The sequence below is a fragment of the Neltuma alba genome, unplaced genomic scaffold (genome assembly GCF_004799145.2).
Source record: "Neltuma alba isolate B1F8T4 unplaced genomic scaffold, ASM479914v2 tig00012245_pilon, whole genome shotgun sequence".
NCBI lineage: Eukaryota > Viridiplantae > Streptophyta > Magnoliopsida > Fabales > Fabaceae > Neltuma > Neltuma alba.
The window spans coordinates 41246-56527 of record NW_021636774.1 but is presented as its reverse complement, the minus strand read 5'-3'; the positions used below and the strand labels follow the sequence as shown (position 1 = coordinate 56527).

General features: G+C 34.2%; 3 protein-coding genes across 5 annotated transcripts; 2 read left to right on the top strand and 1 right to left on the bottom strand.

The window, feature by feature from the left end:
* Nucleotides 1-588: 588 nt before the first annotated feature.
* On the bottom strand, nucleotides 589-1197 carry LOC114725348 (uncharacterized). Its single transcript, XM_028911844.1, has one exon. The coding sequence runs from the start codon at nucleotides 1195-1197 to the stop codon at nucleotides 589-591; it is 609 nt and encodes a 202-aa protein (XP_028767677.1).
* A 2983-nt stretch (nucleotides 1198-4180) lies between these two features.
* On the top strand, nucleotides 4181-4798 carry LOC114725352 (LYR motif-containing protein At3g19508-like). Its single transcript, XM_028911848.1, has 2 exons — nucleotides 4181-4453; nucleotides 4568-4798. The coding sequence occupies exons 1-2, from the start codon at nucleotides 4259-4261 to the stop codon at nucleotides 4619-4621; spliced, it is 249 nt and encodes an 82-aa protein (XP_028767681.1). The 5' UTR covers nucleotides 4181-4258; the 3' UTR covers nucleotides 4622-4798.
* A 756-nt stretch (nucleotides 4799-5554) lies between these two features.
* On the top strand, nucleotides 5555-9542 carry LOC114725350 (transcription factor bHLH113-like). 3 transcript variants are annotated; one of them, XM_028911847.1, is made up of 5 exons: nucleotides 5555-5636; nucleotides 7518-7649; nucleotides 7818-7880; nucleotides 8006-8134; nucleotides 9075-9542. In XM_028911847.1, exons 1-5 carry the CDS (start codon nucleotides 5625-5627, stop codon nucleotides 9240-9242), a joined length of 504 nt encoding a protein of 167 aa, XP_028767680.1. In that variant the 5' UTR covers nucleotides 5555-5624; the 3' UTR covers nucleotides 9243-9542. The 3 variants fall into 3 exon arrangements, with proteins under 3 accessions (XP_028767680.1, XP_028767679.1, XP_028767678.1); XM_028911846.1 differs by lacking the exon at nucleotides 5555-5636 and adding an exon at nucleotides 7105-7418; XM_028911845.1 differs by lacking the exon at nucleotides 5555-5636 and adding an exon at nucleotides 7105-7430.
* The last annotated feature ends 5740 nt before the right edge of the window (nucleotides 9543-15282 follow it).

The window sequence follows — 15282 nt, the reverse complement described above, 5'->3', positions numbered from 1 at the left end:
TTCATTTAACTTTGTTTGTGGCTTCTAGTAAAACCATGTTTGTAAAGTTAAGCAAAGACTGGTTTGACCAAGGAATTGATCACAAGGCCATTCTGTTTCTAATAAAAACTTCTCATGGTTTAGTGGAAACGAGGATTCTGCTTCTCTTTACCCAAAAAAAAAATGGAAAATTGAAATTTTAAGACTGGAAAGAAGAAGGATGATCAGATAGTCATAATATGATCCCAACATAGTATATCTTTACAGCAGAACATTGTGTACAAGTATAGGACACTCAAAGGGGATAGTGGGTTTGGGTGTCCGAGGTTATCCTAAATATTGTCTGACTAATGGTCGAGGATGTTAAGAAGGGAAACTCTGGTTTTGATAAGTTGCCTTGAGGGGCGCTCAACTTCTACTTCTAGATCCAGAATACACATCTCCAAGTCTTTCAGCTGGCCCCGGAAATTGTTATTGGATGTAGGCTTGTGTTTGTAGAGAGACTTCAAAGCTGTATCTACCTTGTCAAATTCATTTGATTTTGATTCTTTACAGTCACAAGCAACTCTTTTAGGCCGCATCAGCTTGGAAAATGCTGACCATCTTCTTTCATTCAGTTGTCCCTTTGGTTCTGAGATAAAGTGCAACAAAGACTCTAATGTACTGAAAGTGACCATATCTGCTCCTTTTAACAAAGCTAAGCATGTCGTTTTCCTTGTTTGCAGAAGAAAACTTGAACTCATGTCTTACTTCTTTAACATTTCCAAACACCTTTTGAATTGCCTTCTTCATATTCTTTCTGGAAGCCAAATACTTTCCGCCTTCGGCTGTGAATGCACTTTCATCTCCTCTTCTCCTTCGAATAGCTGACTGAATTTCATACACGCATTCCTTTGATTGCAAAAGACAATCTTTAGCAGTACTGCATATATCCAAAAGCCTTAGAGACCCGTCAAGTAACTCATCAACCCACTCTCGGCTGCAACCTCGTGTTAGGACTTGTTGGGTGATGTTTAGTTGAAGCAACTTATCAGTACATTCATGTAAATCTTGCAAGCCATTGAGTTTGTGACTTAAAGAAGATGAAGTTGCAGATTCAGAGGACTTCAATCTCTTCAGATGCTCCTCAAGTTGTGATACAAGGGGGTGAGGTGCAGAAGGAAAGCTGTTAGAGCGTACGTGTAGAGAGATCTTTGAATCTGACTCAATGGCTGCCATTTTCTACTCTGAAAATAAAGTGCTAAGAGATTACTGATGCAATTTCTTCTCTATTAGTGAGTTTCAGCGGTTGACATCTTCTCCTTATATAGCCAAATGATAGAGGTAGACAAGAAGAATATTTTTATTTACCCATGTCACAAAGTGGGCGTACAATAATATCATACTGATATGATTCTTTGCAATGTTTGCTCAATTAATTCTTTCCGCACACCAAACTTCCCAACTCCGTCGTTCATTTTTGAGTTGGAAATCACAAGAATGCATGTACCACAGATGGGATGCTGAGGTAATGTCCCTCCCATATTCTTAACTCAAACTGTGCACTCCGATAAGGCATGCCATAGGAATTAGCACCTTTTATGGACCTTTGTCTGTGGGAGGAGCTGTTAGTTTCGTTGAATAATCTCTGTCCAACGAACTTGAAATCTTGAATGCTGAGTAGTGCCAGCAGAAGGAATCTCTTCGTCTTCATAGTTCCAGGGTTGGTCATAAACAGGATGCCCTGCTGTACTAGACAGGACATGGCCATTAAAATATCATGGTAGAACAATTATAGAAAAGGACCCAAAAAGGATGGAGATCTTGGATAATGGACAAGTCCTCATATTGTTTATTATGATGCTAAAAAGGAAAGAGACAAATATTTACAGGCCAACGAGTTTATGTTGGAGCATTCTGCCCATTCACGCATCTTATAGATCTATTGTACCAAAAAACAGGGAAGAGGGAAATATTCAGAGGCACAAGAGAGAGAAGAAAACATCAAACCTGAAGTGAAAGAAGCAACGGGACTGGAGAGAGATTCCAAGAAGAAGGCAAGGCTCGCCTTTGAACTTTACTAACCCACGCTTCAGGTTGCATGCCAGTAAGGATTATGGCACGATTGATGTTGCTTTTTATAGGGATTCTGATGGGCCTTTTAAGCCTATTTTTGCTATCTCTGTCTTAATTTCTAGTTACCCCCGAAAATTCCCTCTGTTCTTTGATCATTGCATTATTTTATCGCCACAGTGTTTCTTAAATTCGACTTCCTTTTTGGAGGAAACTTTAGAATTTTGAAGAGACAACCTCGGCTTAATAATCACAGGACTGAGAAAATATCCTTGGGCTTTGAGAAAGTATGGAATGAAGATTCTCCGTATGGATAAAGTTAGTAATTTGTAATGGCGGGGGGTTAGAGGATTCTTGAAAGTTGAAACTTCAGAATTTTCATTTCATTCTCAGTCCTTGAGTAATGTGAATAAACGATATAGTGAGGAACGAGGATTTGAATCAGAAGAGGAGATTGACTTTGAGACTTCAGAGATCAGAATTATAAGTATCCTTTTGTCTAAGGATGAGGTGAAGGTGAATTCATTCGCAGAACTAGAGGCGCATGCAACCTACTCTGGTTTCTCAAGCAAAGGGTATAAAAGTTTATTACTCCCGGCATCATGAGGATTTGCCATTAGAGAGATGAGTGTTTTGAAACTTGTGATAGAGAGATTATTATTGTCAGAGGTCCTTTGCGAACCAGATCTGGCAAGTTACAGTCTTTATGGTTAATGAGGCTGATGAAAGAATACTTTTACTTGGTTCCACCTTTATCATAAGTTGCTAAGATTAGGAACCATACTTGACTTAAGGAGTTATATGTCTTGTCATGTCAAGGTTTTAACAAACGGCACTTCAGGCCTTACACAGATCATATTAGGATCTCAACCCGTAAAACTCCGGACTAAGAACTCTTCAATCAAAAGAGAATCATGGTCGGATTCTTTCTAATACACATGATCCTCATATAAAACAAGTATAGAGCATACTTTCAATATTTGATACTCATTTATTATTGTTAGAGCATACTTAAATCTCTAGACTAGAGACTTTCTTATATAGACTCTTTGGACTAGCTAGATGACAGTATAGAATTATTATAGACTTAATAGTGCAACTTTATTTTTACAAAAACAAAGATTCTAAACAAAAGTAAAAGCTGATAAAACCTAAAAGTAAAAGCACACATCATACTCGTATTTAAAGTAAGACATAAAATAGATTCCAAATAGATAAACCCAATCAAGTCTAATCTTTGAAAAGTGTGTATTCTTCATCAGTGAGATCAGTGTAATATTCATTATGTCCAATGCACTTTGAGTAGTCACTATTGTATCCTTCATTAGGGTTGTAATCTTCTTCCGAAACTAGATTAGATGATAATTCTGACTGGGGGAGTTGAAGATTTTCTGGTTGGGTGAGTTGGAAGGGTTGTGAGTCCATCTAATTTGGGTCTTGAGATTCTCCAACGAGAATTGGATCTTGGGAATTTCCTGTGTGGACTGGAAGAGTAATGGCCTGAAGGATGAAGCTGCTCTGAGGCTCTTGTAATGTGAAGTTGTTGTTGAACTTCCAGCAAACTGATATGGAAACTGAGAGAACTAGGAGGAAACGGTTCGAGTAGGAGTCGTAGAATCTTTATTATCTTCAAAACAAGTTATTTAATTATTCTTCTAATTTCGAAATTTTCAATGATATATCTTAGCAACATTAATTTTACAATTGCTTTTTAGCCAATTGTAAAATTAGGGAACACAAGCAAATGTACATATACATAGTCCGAAGACGGACAATTTTGACTTATACTCATCTGATTTTTAATATATGACTTAATTATTGAGTTGGTTTTTATTCTAAATATAAAACCCATTTATCATATTTATTAATTTTCTCTAAATCATCCATATAAATACTCTATCAACCATAATCAAATAAAAGAGGAAAAATAGTATTAAAAAAAGATGATTATGATATTTTAAAAAAAATGTGTCATATTTTTTATAATTAACTAATTTATCTAACTTTCTTAATCTAATCAAATTAGTTAAATAAGTCTTATATTAAGATTCAGAGTATCTAAAGATAGTTAAATTCCAAAATTCCAAGAGTATTTAAATAACGGATCCATCAAGTGTCATTTCCCCAGCTGCGAACTTACCCGAAAAAACAAAACTCAAGCTGCTTATTAATATTATTGTCCGAGGCAAGTGATCTGGGTCGTGACCATTTTGCGAGGACAAAGCAAATGGAGAAGGCGCTAAGAGCATACATGGAGGTTCTGAGGCTAGTGAGGCGTTTGCCGAAGGACACTAGACCTTATTACGCCAAGTACGCACGCGAGAACTTCGTCAATTACCGAGACGTGGATGCTGCAGATTCTACTGCTCTTGAGGATCTCTTCAGCCGCACCTATCGCCATTCCTTGTGGGTTCTCGATAAGGTCTTTTCTTCCTCTGTTCTTGTTGGCTTTTACCGAGAAAAAATTGGTCACGCTTCAAAGCTTCGATCTTTATTGTTTATTCCTTGACCCATCTGCAATCTGATGCGTTCGCAGTATTCGGTGGACAAATCTGCTGCGGATAGGTTGAAGGACATCTGCTGCTCGTGACCCGCACGCTTGCCCACCAAGTGTTTGTTTGTATTCCTCAAAGGAAAAATAGAAAGCTTACTTTGTTGCCTAGCATGATTGTTTCTTGCTATAGATGTGAGATTGTTACGACTACGCGGGGATAGCTTGCATTTTTTTCATCTTTTAAAAGAGAGAATTCCTTAATAATGTTCTGCTTCTGCAGGAAAAAACCTTGATTTATGTGCATGTTTACTTATCTTGTTCTATTATTCGTGCCCTTCTTAAGTTCTGCTTTCCATTATTTTCTCATGCTACTTTCACAGTTTCCCTCTGTGTTGGTTCTTGTCAGCAGCCTCATTGATTTGGTGAAAGGTGCTAATAGTGCCAAACTTTATATAGCTAGGGGAACATTTTGGACGTACCTTTTCGCCAAAGTCGATCCTGCTTATTGCTTAATACACTTGACTTGGATATGGCCAAGTGGTAGATGGGTATCTTGAGAATTGTTATTTTGTCACTAATGAGAACATTTTATTAACAAACACTCTTTTCAGACCTATTTATAAGTTTTAAATGTGGGAGTTGTGATTTATTTTATAAACTTTAGTTTGGGTTATTCTCTCTCTTTTATCATTTCTTTCTTATTGTATTTTTCTCATATATTTTTTTCATCCTTTTTTTCATTAATAACAAGAGTATATTTGAATACACACATATATATGTATGTTTAGCTATCTATCACTTTCAACTGACTTTTTTATTGTATGTAAATTAATTATTTAAAACTTATATTAACTACCGGACTATCAAATTATATGAAGTTGCGCTATTATGACATTGCTGGTTTTGAGCTGGGTGCAGGGCGGCTTTAGTTTAATATAGCAAGAAATGGTAGAATAATGATAATTGGATTCTTTTTTTATTATTATTATTTTTAAGATTGATCGGTCCTTTCGTTGGCAAAACAGAAGCTGGGAATGATCTCATCACTTGCGACGCAGAAAGTTATTCCTTCTTGTAAAGCATTGAATAATGAAGAGTAATGTTATTTAAGGTAAATTTTAATTGTCGTTTTACCAGGAAGAAAAAAAATGATACTCCTCTAGTCTTAAATATAAAATTTATTTTATAGTGTAAATTATAGTACAAAATAAGTAATATATTTAGGACCGAAAGAATAATTTTTTTTAATTTTAAATCTTCATTTATTCAAGATTTACGTATCATATAAAATTTTTAACAAATTAACTATTTATAAGCTATGAATAGTCTAATTTCTTGGACTATGCATAATACATAGGATTTATAATTTGTAAATAAATAAATAATAATGTTTGTTATTTATAGTAGTTAAATTTATACGCTGGTTATGTGATAAAAAATTGTATGCAATAATATTATAGAAAGTGAAATTAAAAAAAGAAATTTATGAATGAGAAAGATTTTCTGATTAAAAAAATAATAATAAATTCTTATTATTAAGCATTATAATAAAAATAGCGTATCTTTTTATGCTGTAGGGGCATCTTTCTTATAATGCAATGAAGCAAAATATTAATAAAGTGATTATACTTGTCTCAAAAAATAAATAAAGGTGTAATTATTAGATGGAGCAATTTATTTTAGATATAATACATAGGATTTATAATTATTAGTGTTTGTACTGGTTTTTGAAGTTTTAATACTATGGACTATTCAGCTAAAAAAAAAAAAGATATTGTCAAAAACCTTCTTTTGATAATTTTAGAAGAGATGTCTAAATTTAATAATCAACAAAATAGAACTGTCTTCAGTGAAAAAAATATATGTGTGCTTAGGCAAAAAAAAAAAAAACTTCTTTTGACTACCACAAGAAGAAATTGTTGATTTAAATCCAGCCTAAGAGAGTATTTAGAAGCACTCAAAAAGTACTTTTTAGAAGTATTTTTTCGTAAAATAAGATAATTTTTTCACATATTTATTTCATCTATCGTAAAAATACTTTTAAAACTATGATTTTAATTCCATCTAGGGGGTGTTTGGCAACCTCCAAACCATAGTTTCAGAAGTACTTTTCCGCAAAACGAGACAAATTCCTCTACATATTTACTTCGTAAACCATAAAAGTACTTCTAAACATAGTTTGATTTTATCTAAACACTCCCTAAATACTCTCTAGTTCATGTCAGTCAACCATGCGTTTCCCCGGATTTTATACCTTGAAATCCATGACATGTCATGATGATAATAACCGTAGTCAAAGTAGAAACGGGAGGTGAATTCAGGAAATGGTGAGTCGGTGGGAGTACCCGAACCCGGAAAAGGGAAAGTAAGAAGGTGCGTTGGAGGGCTCAACCACGGTTTTCTCGGGCCTAGTGGGTTTGACCGTCCAATGCCGAAAACCGAAGCCTTCCTTGGAATAAGCCCAAACTCAGCCCAACTCTACAAAATCTCTCTCCTTCTCCCTTCTCTCTCTCTCTCCCACCACTTCACTTGTCTTCTCCCGTCAATCCATCCCCCTCCCTTCTCTTTCACTCTCTCGTTCAGATTACGCAATACTTCACACCTTCATATGGAGGACGACGACGGCTTCCACGGGGACCACCTTCTGACCCCAACCTCCAGTTTCTCTCAGCTTCTTTTCGGACATGGCGATGTGGACCACCTCCCCCATCATCATCACTCTCTTTTCTCGATTGGCAACGGCAGTCCCCCCAAAATGCTCTGTTTCGAGGGCTATCGAAACAGTCATGGCGACCTCTTGGTTTCTGAACCCAACGCTGTTACCCCACAGAAATCTGTCATCACTTCTAGCGAATCCTCCTCTGCTTCTTCCTCCTGCAACCATAAGTCTAATGTCCGCGATATGGTTTCTCCCTGTCTTTGATTTTTGTCCTGTTAGACTCACAATCATACTGTTTCGATAATTTCCTCTCTCTTGTTTGTTGTTATGCAGAAAAAACGTGGTGGGTCGGCACAGGAAATGGGGTGCTGCACTGATTCCGGCGCCACGGCGGCTGGTGGCGGTGGCCGGAGACATTCGAAGAAAGCCAGAGCGGAGAACCCCACTTCAACAGGACATGCAAAGGTGAGGACAATCGACAACGGATGGCGTTCTGTTTTTGCATGTCGCTTTCTCTTTTATGTTCCCGTCTGTTTCTCTCCCTTAAAATCAGACAGACACTGCTGTGTTTTGTACTTGTATATGTTGTCCCCATTCGTTTCAGTTCCTGGTTTTTGGTTTTTGTAATGGCAGAGGAAGGAGAAACTTGGGGAGCGAATCGCAGCGTTACAACAGCTCGTTTCTCCATTTGGGAAGGTAAGTAACATCAACCTGGGCATATATACTATAATGCAAGAACATGATGTTATATTATTTTTCTAGGATTTCGGAAAAATAAATGACATTTATTTATGAGTTTCGGAACTTGGAATTTGTTGCAGACAGATACAGCTTCGGTGCTTCACGAGGCAATGGGATACATAAGGTTTCTCCACGACCAAGTTCAGGTCCTCTGCTCGCCTTACTTGCAGGCACCTCCTCCTTCGCCTCATCCCCGCCACCACCGTACGGTGCGTCCCATTTCCCTCATTATCATTTTCATGGTTGTATTTTTCTGTGCTTTCCATTTGAGAAGAGAACAAAAAAATGTACCAATAGTTGCTCTGTTCTTCCACGGACAAAACATAGCCTTGGACTCACTGGGCTATTCAGTAGCAAGACCAGCTTGTTTTGATTGCGACCATACCCCCAATTGAGAGTTCCATCCTCGAAAGTACGAGTAAGATTGGGGGAAGACAAACATAGAAGGTGGACCCCACCTTATTTTTTGTCGCTCTTCAATTTTACGAGGTTTTTCACTTTTTCTAAATTTTTTGTAGTCGGTTGGTTTACAAACTTTTTCCTGGTTGGAAAGTTGACCGCCTATTAAAATCTAATTCGGATTCTTTAACTCTAAACCAATCTCCTGACTGAATTGACTTGGATTTTATAGTTTTTCCACCTCTTATCTAACATGAAACAAATATAATCTTGAGTTAAAAACAATATCGATTTATGAAATTTATGTTTTAAGAACTTTGTGTTTTCTTATAAATTTATAATATATGTAGTGTGTATATAAATGTTTCGTTTACTTGTAGGTTGATGCTTTTTTATTTAAATATTATTTTTAATGATTATATATGAATATTTTTATGTAATTTAATTAAAATACATTATTTTAATCATAATTAATTTAATTTCAATTGACATAGGCATTTTAATAACCCCTCCCATTTAATTTTTAGTACATCCGGTTGACCGTTATTTGCCGTGACTGACCAGTCAACCTGGGAGAGATGAAAGCTGGGTTGATGATCAGAGGAGAAAAAAGTACTATAAGCCAGAACTCTTTGGAAAAAAATATTTTTATTATTTTTGAATTTTTTTAGTATTCTTTCTCTATCCTTGTTTTTCTCTCTACTTGTCCCTCCATCCAAAAATAACCTTAACGCGGCGTCGTTATTTCAGGGAGATGGGGTTAACATGAACAAGAGACAGGAAGGCAAAGGAGAGTTGAGTAGCAGAGGACTATGTCTGATCCCAGTGGAATCCACCGTACACGTGGCCAGCAGTAATGGTGCTGATTTCTGGTCACCTGCGATGGGGATTAACGTTTCCTCATCAACAAGATCCTGAACGAACCCAACCAAGCAGCAGAAACATCTATGGCATGAAACGAAAAACCCTTTCTCCAAAATCTCTTCTTTTCTGGGAAAAAGGATTCCGCTGTGTATGAAGATATATAGCCAACGTGAAAGGTGGGAAGGTGGAGAAGGCAAAGTGAAAGAAAAGGAAAAGGAGGATGACTTTACAAGACGTAGTTCGCACGTGGGGGGGGGGGGATACCATGGAAATGTCAAGGTTTTGTTTTAAACTATGAAACATCATCACATGTTTCGACTTCAATGCTATCTTCTTGCTTGCCTCTGTAAATCATTAGACTGTGTGAGGCAACTTTTGAGCATACCATAATGATTCCCAGAGAAAAGATTAATTGCAACATGGTCCCAGCTCGCTGGTATACATCAGTTTGATTTTGAGATTGGTTTAATTTTCAGAAAATTTTAAATTCACCCCTTAAAAATAATTTTCATTATTCTCAACATTAACAAATTTTCGCCTCCCTCACATGTTTTCCTCTGACGCCGAGCCTAGGCTGAAGAGTTTATTCCTCATTTGTGTAACACGACACGCTATAAAAGTCAAGTTGGAGGAAATGTGTTTAGTTTAAAGCATTTGATCTAAATTTTGATGTGGCTTTTCAATTGTCCGTTACGGTATTAGGGGCATGTGAACTCCACGTCCTATTATTGCCGCGTCTGTCAGAATTTTGAGTTGACTCGTCAATAGAATTAATATTTTCTCTCTTTTTTTCCTTTTTTTTTCACTTAGTGAAAGGAATATAAATAAGAAAAATTACTGAAACTTTCTTAATTAAAACCTTTTTTGTCCAAAGATATCTGAAATTTGTTTAGAACTATATGAAGACATTTTGTATATAGTTAAAGGGATTTGAATACTCTCATACTCTCATCTATCAAAAAAATAGATAATTCATGTTCAATATTTTATAAAATTATTATTATAATATTATATAAAAAAGGAGAGAGAAGATGGACATTTTTTTTAAATGTTAAATTTGAACCGTTCATCTTTTTATTCTAACAGTGAAGATAAAAACTTGATAAAAAAAAATGAGACCAAAGGATTCTAAGAGAATCCACACCTGTGTGCTGCGTTGCACACAAGTAAAAAGGAATTGCACTTGCTAGATTGTTTGGGTCATTAAGTATGTAACTTTATTTTGCTGAATAAATTTTATAACGAGAGAATTTTCAGAATTATTTTATAAAGATACATGCAAAATTTTGCGTTTAATTTTATAAATAAAGATCAATTTTTAAATATTAAAATTTTCTGAAATTATGTAAAAAAAACAATACAGAATGATGTGTAAATTTATAATTTTGACTTGTAAATATAAAAAAAAAACTTATAAATTGAAAAGTATTGAAAAATTACTAAAATAAATCGATCATTTTTAACCAATTATTGACTGGTCCACACCAGTTGACCAGTCATCACTGATCAATAACTGGTTAAAATTACATGGATGCCAAAAGAACGGTGGAATAACTTCGTACTTTTGTTTATCAAAAAATTACTCTTTCTAATGAATCAAATTCTGAAAAAAATTATCAGTAATTAATTTTTTTTTACTTGATGTATAATTGTAACTTTCCCTATACAGAATACGATGCAAGTTTGCTTTTTACTCTAGATTTGCATCACAAGTGGTGTCGTTAATTTCTTCACCATCAGTACTTTTTTGTGATCATGACAACACATATACGGAGTTTGAATTTTAAATGACCCTTCATGCTACCTAACATAAATAATTTAACTTTGGGTAGATACACACAGTAGCACTTCCATCACAGAATAGAAGATATACGACCATCAGTCAATTCCCAGTACTGGTAAGACAAGTAACCTCTTGTTACTTATAATGATGGAAGGCCAAATCAATATATCATGTTTTCCTATTACATGTACGTATCCATAGAACTTAAAACTAGGTTGGAAGCATCGTGAAGCCATGAAATTTGACCCAAATTTAATGTCACGTCCACCAACTTTCAACGAAGAATTAGCTACTAATATATATATATATATATATATATGTATGTATCTTACGAAGTTGACTAGCTCCTAATATTAACTATACGTACAAGGTGATGGCAAAAAAAAAAAAAAAACCTTAGATAGTCAATTAATAAATCGTGTGCTTTACGTCTTGAGACACAGATTTTTCTTCCTCATCACTGTTAATAATTTTCTCTGCATCCACGTGGCTAATGTTGTTTCCAAACCCTCCAACTAATAATTCTTGGTCTGATTCAAAATTTAGAATTTCGAACGTTGAAAAATATGCTTTGTATAAGTCAGAGGAACGCAGTAGTTCACAACTTCACATAATATATATATATATATATATATATATTTATAGCATTATTCCTCTTGGCGTCTTGCACCAAACCGAATCATTTTGAAATCGGAAAAACAAAAATGATGAAGGGTTATTACTCTCTTGCTGTGGCATTTAATGCCATCTTTCTCGTTTTCTTCCTTCTGCTATCGTATTCCACCATTGTTGAGGCCTTCAGACCTCTGAAACATCAGTATGGTTCTTCTTCTTCTTCTATAATAAGCAACAAAGCTTATTCTGGGCCTAGCCACAAAGGACGTGGTCATTGACGTGCGAATGAGCATATATATTTCATCTACTCATTCTCCATACTGTAATTCCAACGACTCTCCTGGACGACGACTCGGCGCAGCTAAGATTAAGGTCTTAGAGCTTTCATAAGAACTAAGAAGTAATTATGCTTTTTGGCAAGCAATCGCATGCCTTGGTTTTTTTATGTATATAAATGTGTGTTTGTGGGTGGACATAACTATATATACATATGTGTATGTATGTATGTATTTATATGCCTCCAAACTTTTCATTTCTCTGTGCATTTCTTTTCCCCCTTTACGAAGATGTACTGTTTTCTTCATGTTGACGTATATTGTAATCGTGGATCGTTGTAGCACTTATCTGAAATTGGAAGCCAGAACTCCATCTCACACCATACTAATCTCTTGAATCAAATAATTTACACTAATATAATCATGCAAGTTTAGAAAGAAAATGAGACTAAAAGTATAGTTAAACACACACTCCTATATATTTAATTTGTTTTATTTGTTATGTATGTTAATCCGCTTTTTAATTATATGTTGGGCTAGGACAATATATATTATTATACAGTCTCGTATGTATAATCGCAAAGCTAGGCGAAATTTGACCATAACCATGCATGCTTGGACTTGATATAGTTTTTGGGATTATATAGATAGACTTCGACAATAATTAGAATTCATCCGCAGGTTGTTCTGCTTTTTTGGTTGTTTCTTCGAATTTGATGTTTCTTCTTGAGTATTGAGGCCTCGGATTCTCATTTAGGAGTACTACGCATATAGCAGTTGTTATAATTTGATAAGAAATATGATGATGAGTGTAGTGTTTGTGTTTGTGTGTGTGGACACTAGTGTTGTCACTTGTCACCGACCAACCACAAGGTACAATCCCAACACGCAGAAACCCCAAGGCTCAAAACACAAACATGGCTCGCAATCACACGCACGCCATCTGTTTGTTTATAAACCTAGCCGGCATCCGAGGAAAACAATCAAGTTCAATCCCATTATGTAAAACCTCTTACTTTCATGGAGATAATATTAATGCATGTGAATTGAAAATTAAGTATTGGCACTGCTTCCCATCTTAAAGTTAAAAGCTAGTTGGATTGAACTAACTCAACTTTGATCTTAAATATAATACTTCAATTAATTTTGTTTCTCAAATTTATAAATTCTTCTTAAACTTTCAACATTAATTTATATCGGAATGTTTTTATTAATAAACTAAAGTTATGAGTTGATGTATATGAGCTCAATACCTAACATTCCAAAGAGGGGTGGGCTACGTAATTAACTATACGTACGTTACGGAATCTCCTTCAACCCAACTTTTGAACTCACTGGCATAATCGCATTTGCTTGCAAGGTCCATATTCATCTCAGTTCAAGATCTTTTCATATTAATGTATGATCAACAAATGTATACGACTCCTGAAACGGTTCGTTTGCAAACCATTCAAGAGGAGTCGGCTCTGAAGCCAAAAGAAGATTATAGAAAACACTCTCATTGCATTTACAATCACAAATGATCAATACTACATGAATGTGAGAAGAGTGCAAGCATGATGGGATAAGAGAGGGAGAACAAAAGGAGTGAGGGGCATGTTGGGCAAAACTTTCTTGGCTCAAATAAAGGATCCCAATCCTTTATCACTTTTTCCCATATGTTTAATTACTCCTTCCACGTAGTTTCTCTGCTTTCATAGTCCGTGCATGTCATCCTTATCCCCCTATTCATATGCTGTATTATTGTTCATGGCTTCAACCCAAGTGTTTGGTTCCTTAATATTAAGTCGGGTTCTTATAAGTAATTTATTGGTTAAGAAAATTAGTTAAGTTAATTACTTGTAATAAAAAGATATTATATATTTTAAAATATTCTTATTAATCTTGTGTAATGAAATACCTCATGATGAAAGCTTCTTATATATATATATATGCAATAATCATCATATGAATTATTTGGGAGCAAAATGAAGAAATATTGAAGATAAAATAGATTTAATTCTTATACTTAAAAATAAATTGAATTTTTAACTAATTTTTATGTTAAAGACCAGAGATAATAATATATTGGTATTTTATGACATACTCCAATCTTAAATAAAGAAACTAGTTAATCAGACAATTCATATAGATTAAAGAATTTAAATAAGTTAATTGTATTACTAAAAAAAATATAATGATTCTTTTAAAATATGGGATATAAAAAAGACTGAGATTTTTTATATTTAGGATCAAATAGATTGTTTAATCAACTCCTATAGCATGAAGTATGAGAAAGTACTACATCTGCTTTTTAATATAAAAGCTATTTGATTTTCAATTTAGTTCTAAATATAAATTCTAATATATTTTGTCTTTCATATTTATTTATTTTTTAAAGTAGTCCTTACACTAGTTGCAGATTTAAATGTTCAATCAAATGGTAGTTTTAGCTAATACATGATTAGCATGAGTATTTTAGAAAAGACAACACTTAATGATTACGAATAACTAACTCAACAAACTTTCTTAATTTACTTAAATTAATTAACTAACTCTTATATTAAAATTACAGAATATTATAATATAGTCATACATAACATCATCACTTTATTTAAAACGACATGGAGCCAAATTATTCTATGTAGTCTATGACACGGACCGTAATTAAGTAATGCCATTAACCATTCGTGAGTTCAACCAACAGGTGCAGGCCGCATCAACCTCTCAGGGTTCAGATCCTCTCTTCTTTTTTTCCTATCCTCTTCCTTTCTCTCTTTTTTTTTTTTTACCGTTAGATTAATATTTTAACGGCTCAGATTTAAATCTTTTTAAAACCATTATTAAAATATTAAATTATAAAAATAAATAAATAATAAATTAGAAACTATATTAAAATTTAATTCTAACAGTTTGCAAGTGCATTAAATGTATTTAAATTTTTTAATAAATGGTTTATCAAAAATTAAAATATCAACTGTTGAAATATATTAATCTAACGGTTAAAAAAAAAGAAGAGGAGGGAAGAGGATGGGAAGGAAAGAGAAAAGGTTCCGAACCGCGGAAGACGGACAAGAGACATTTAAGTTCTGATTTTTTTAAAAAAAAAATTAAAAGCTGACGGAGTAGACAAGTTAATTCCCATATAAATTTAATTGAAAATACTTACAGCAATCATGTACAGGCCGCTATATACTACCTCCTATCTTAATTATAAAACATTATTTATAGTCTATAAATAGTCTTATAATTATGACAGAAAATAGTACGACTATATTCAAAAAATTACTCAATCTAAGGCCAGAGGAGATAGAAACTTATTACGCCGCACTAAATTTCTTAAACAGAAATAAGAATTCAAGCACATATATATTATTATTGACGAAAGATATATATATATATATATATATCTATATGAAGATCAAATTAATAATAATCATAT

What these genes read in the sequence shown, in the direction of transcription:
- LOC114725348 (XM_028911844.1), bottom strand. Translation starts at nt 1,197, where the DNA reads ATGGCAGCCATTGAGTCAGATTCAAAGATCTCTCTACACGTACGCTCT.
- LOC114725352 (XM_028911848.1), top strand. Translation starts at nt 4,259, where the DNA reads ATGGAGAAGGCGCTAAGAGCATACATGGAGGTTCTGAGGCTAGTGAGG. An exon ending in CCTTGTGGGTTCTCGATAAG is followed by an intron (nt 4,454 to 4,567) that starts GTCTTTTCTTCC and finishes ATGCGTTCGCAG; the next exon opens with TATTCGGTGGACAAATCTGC.
- LOC114725350 (XM_028911845.1), top strand. Translation starts at nt 7,134, where the DNA reads ATGGAGGACGACGACGGCTTCCACGGGGACCACCTTCTGACCCCAACC. An exon ending in AGTCTAATGTCCGCGATATG is followed by an intron (nt 7,431 to 7,517) that starts GTTTCTCCCTGT and finishes GTTGTTATGCAG; the next exon opens with AAAAAACGTGGTGGGTCGGC. An exon ending in ATCCCCGCCACCACCGTACG is followed by an intron (nt 8,135 to 9,074) that starts GTGCGTCCCATT and finishes TCGTTATTTCAG; the next exon opens with GGAGATGGGGTTAACATGAA.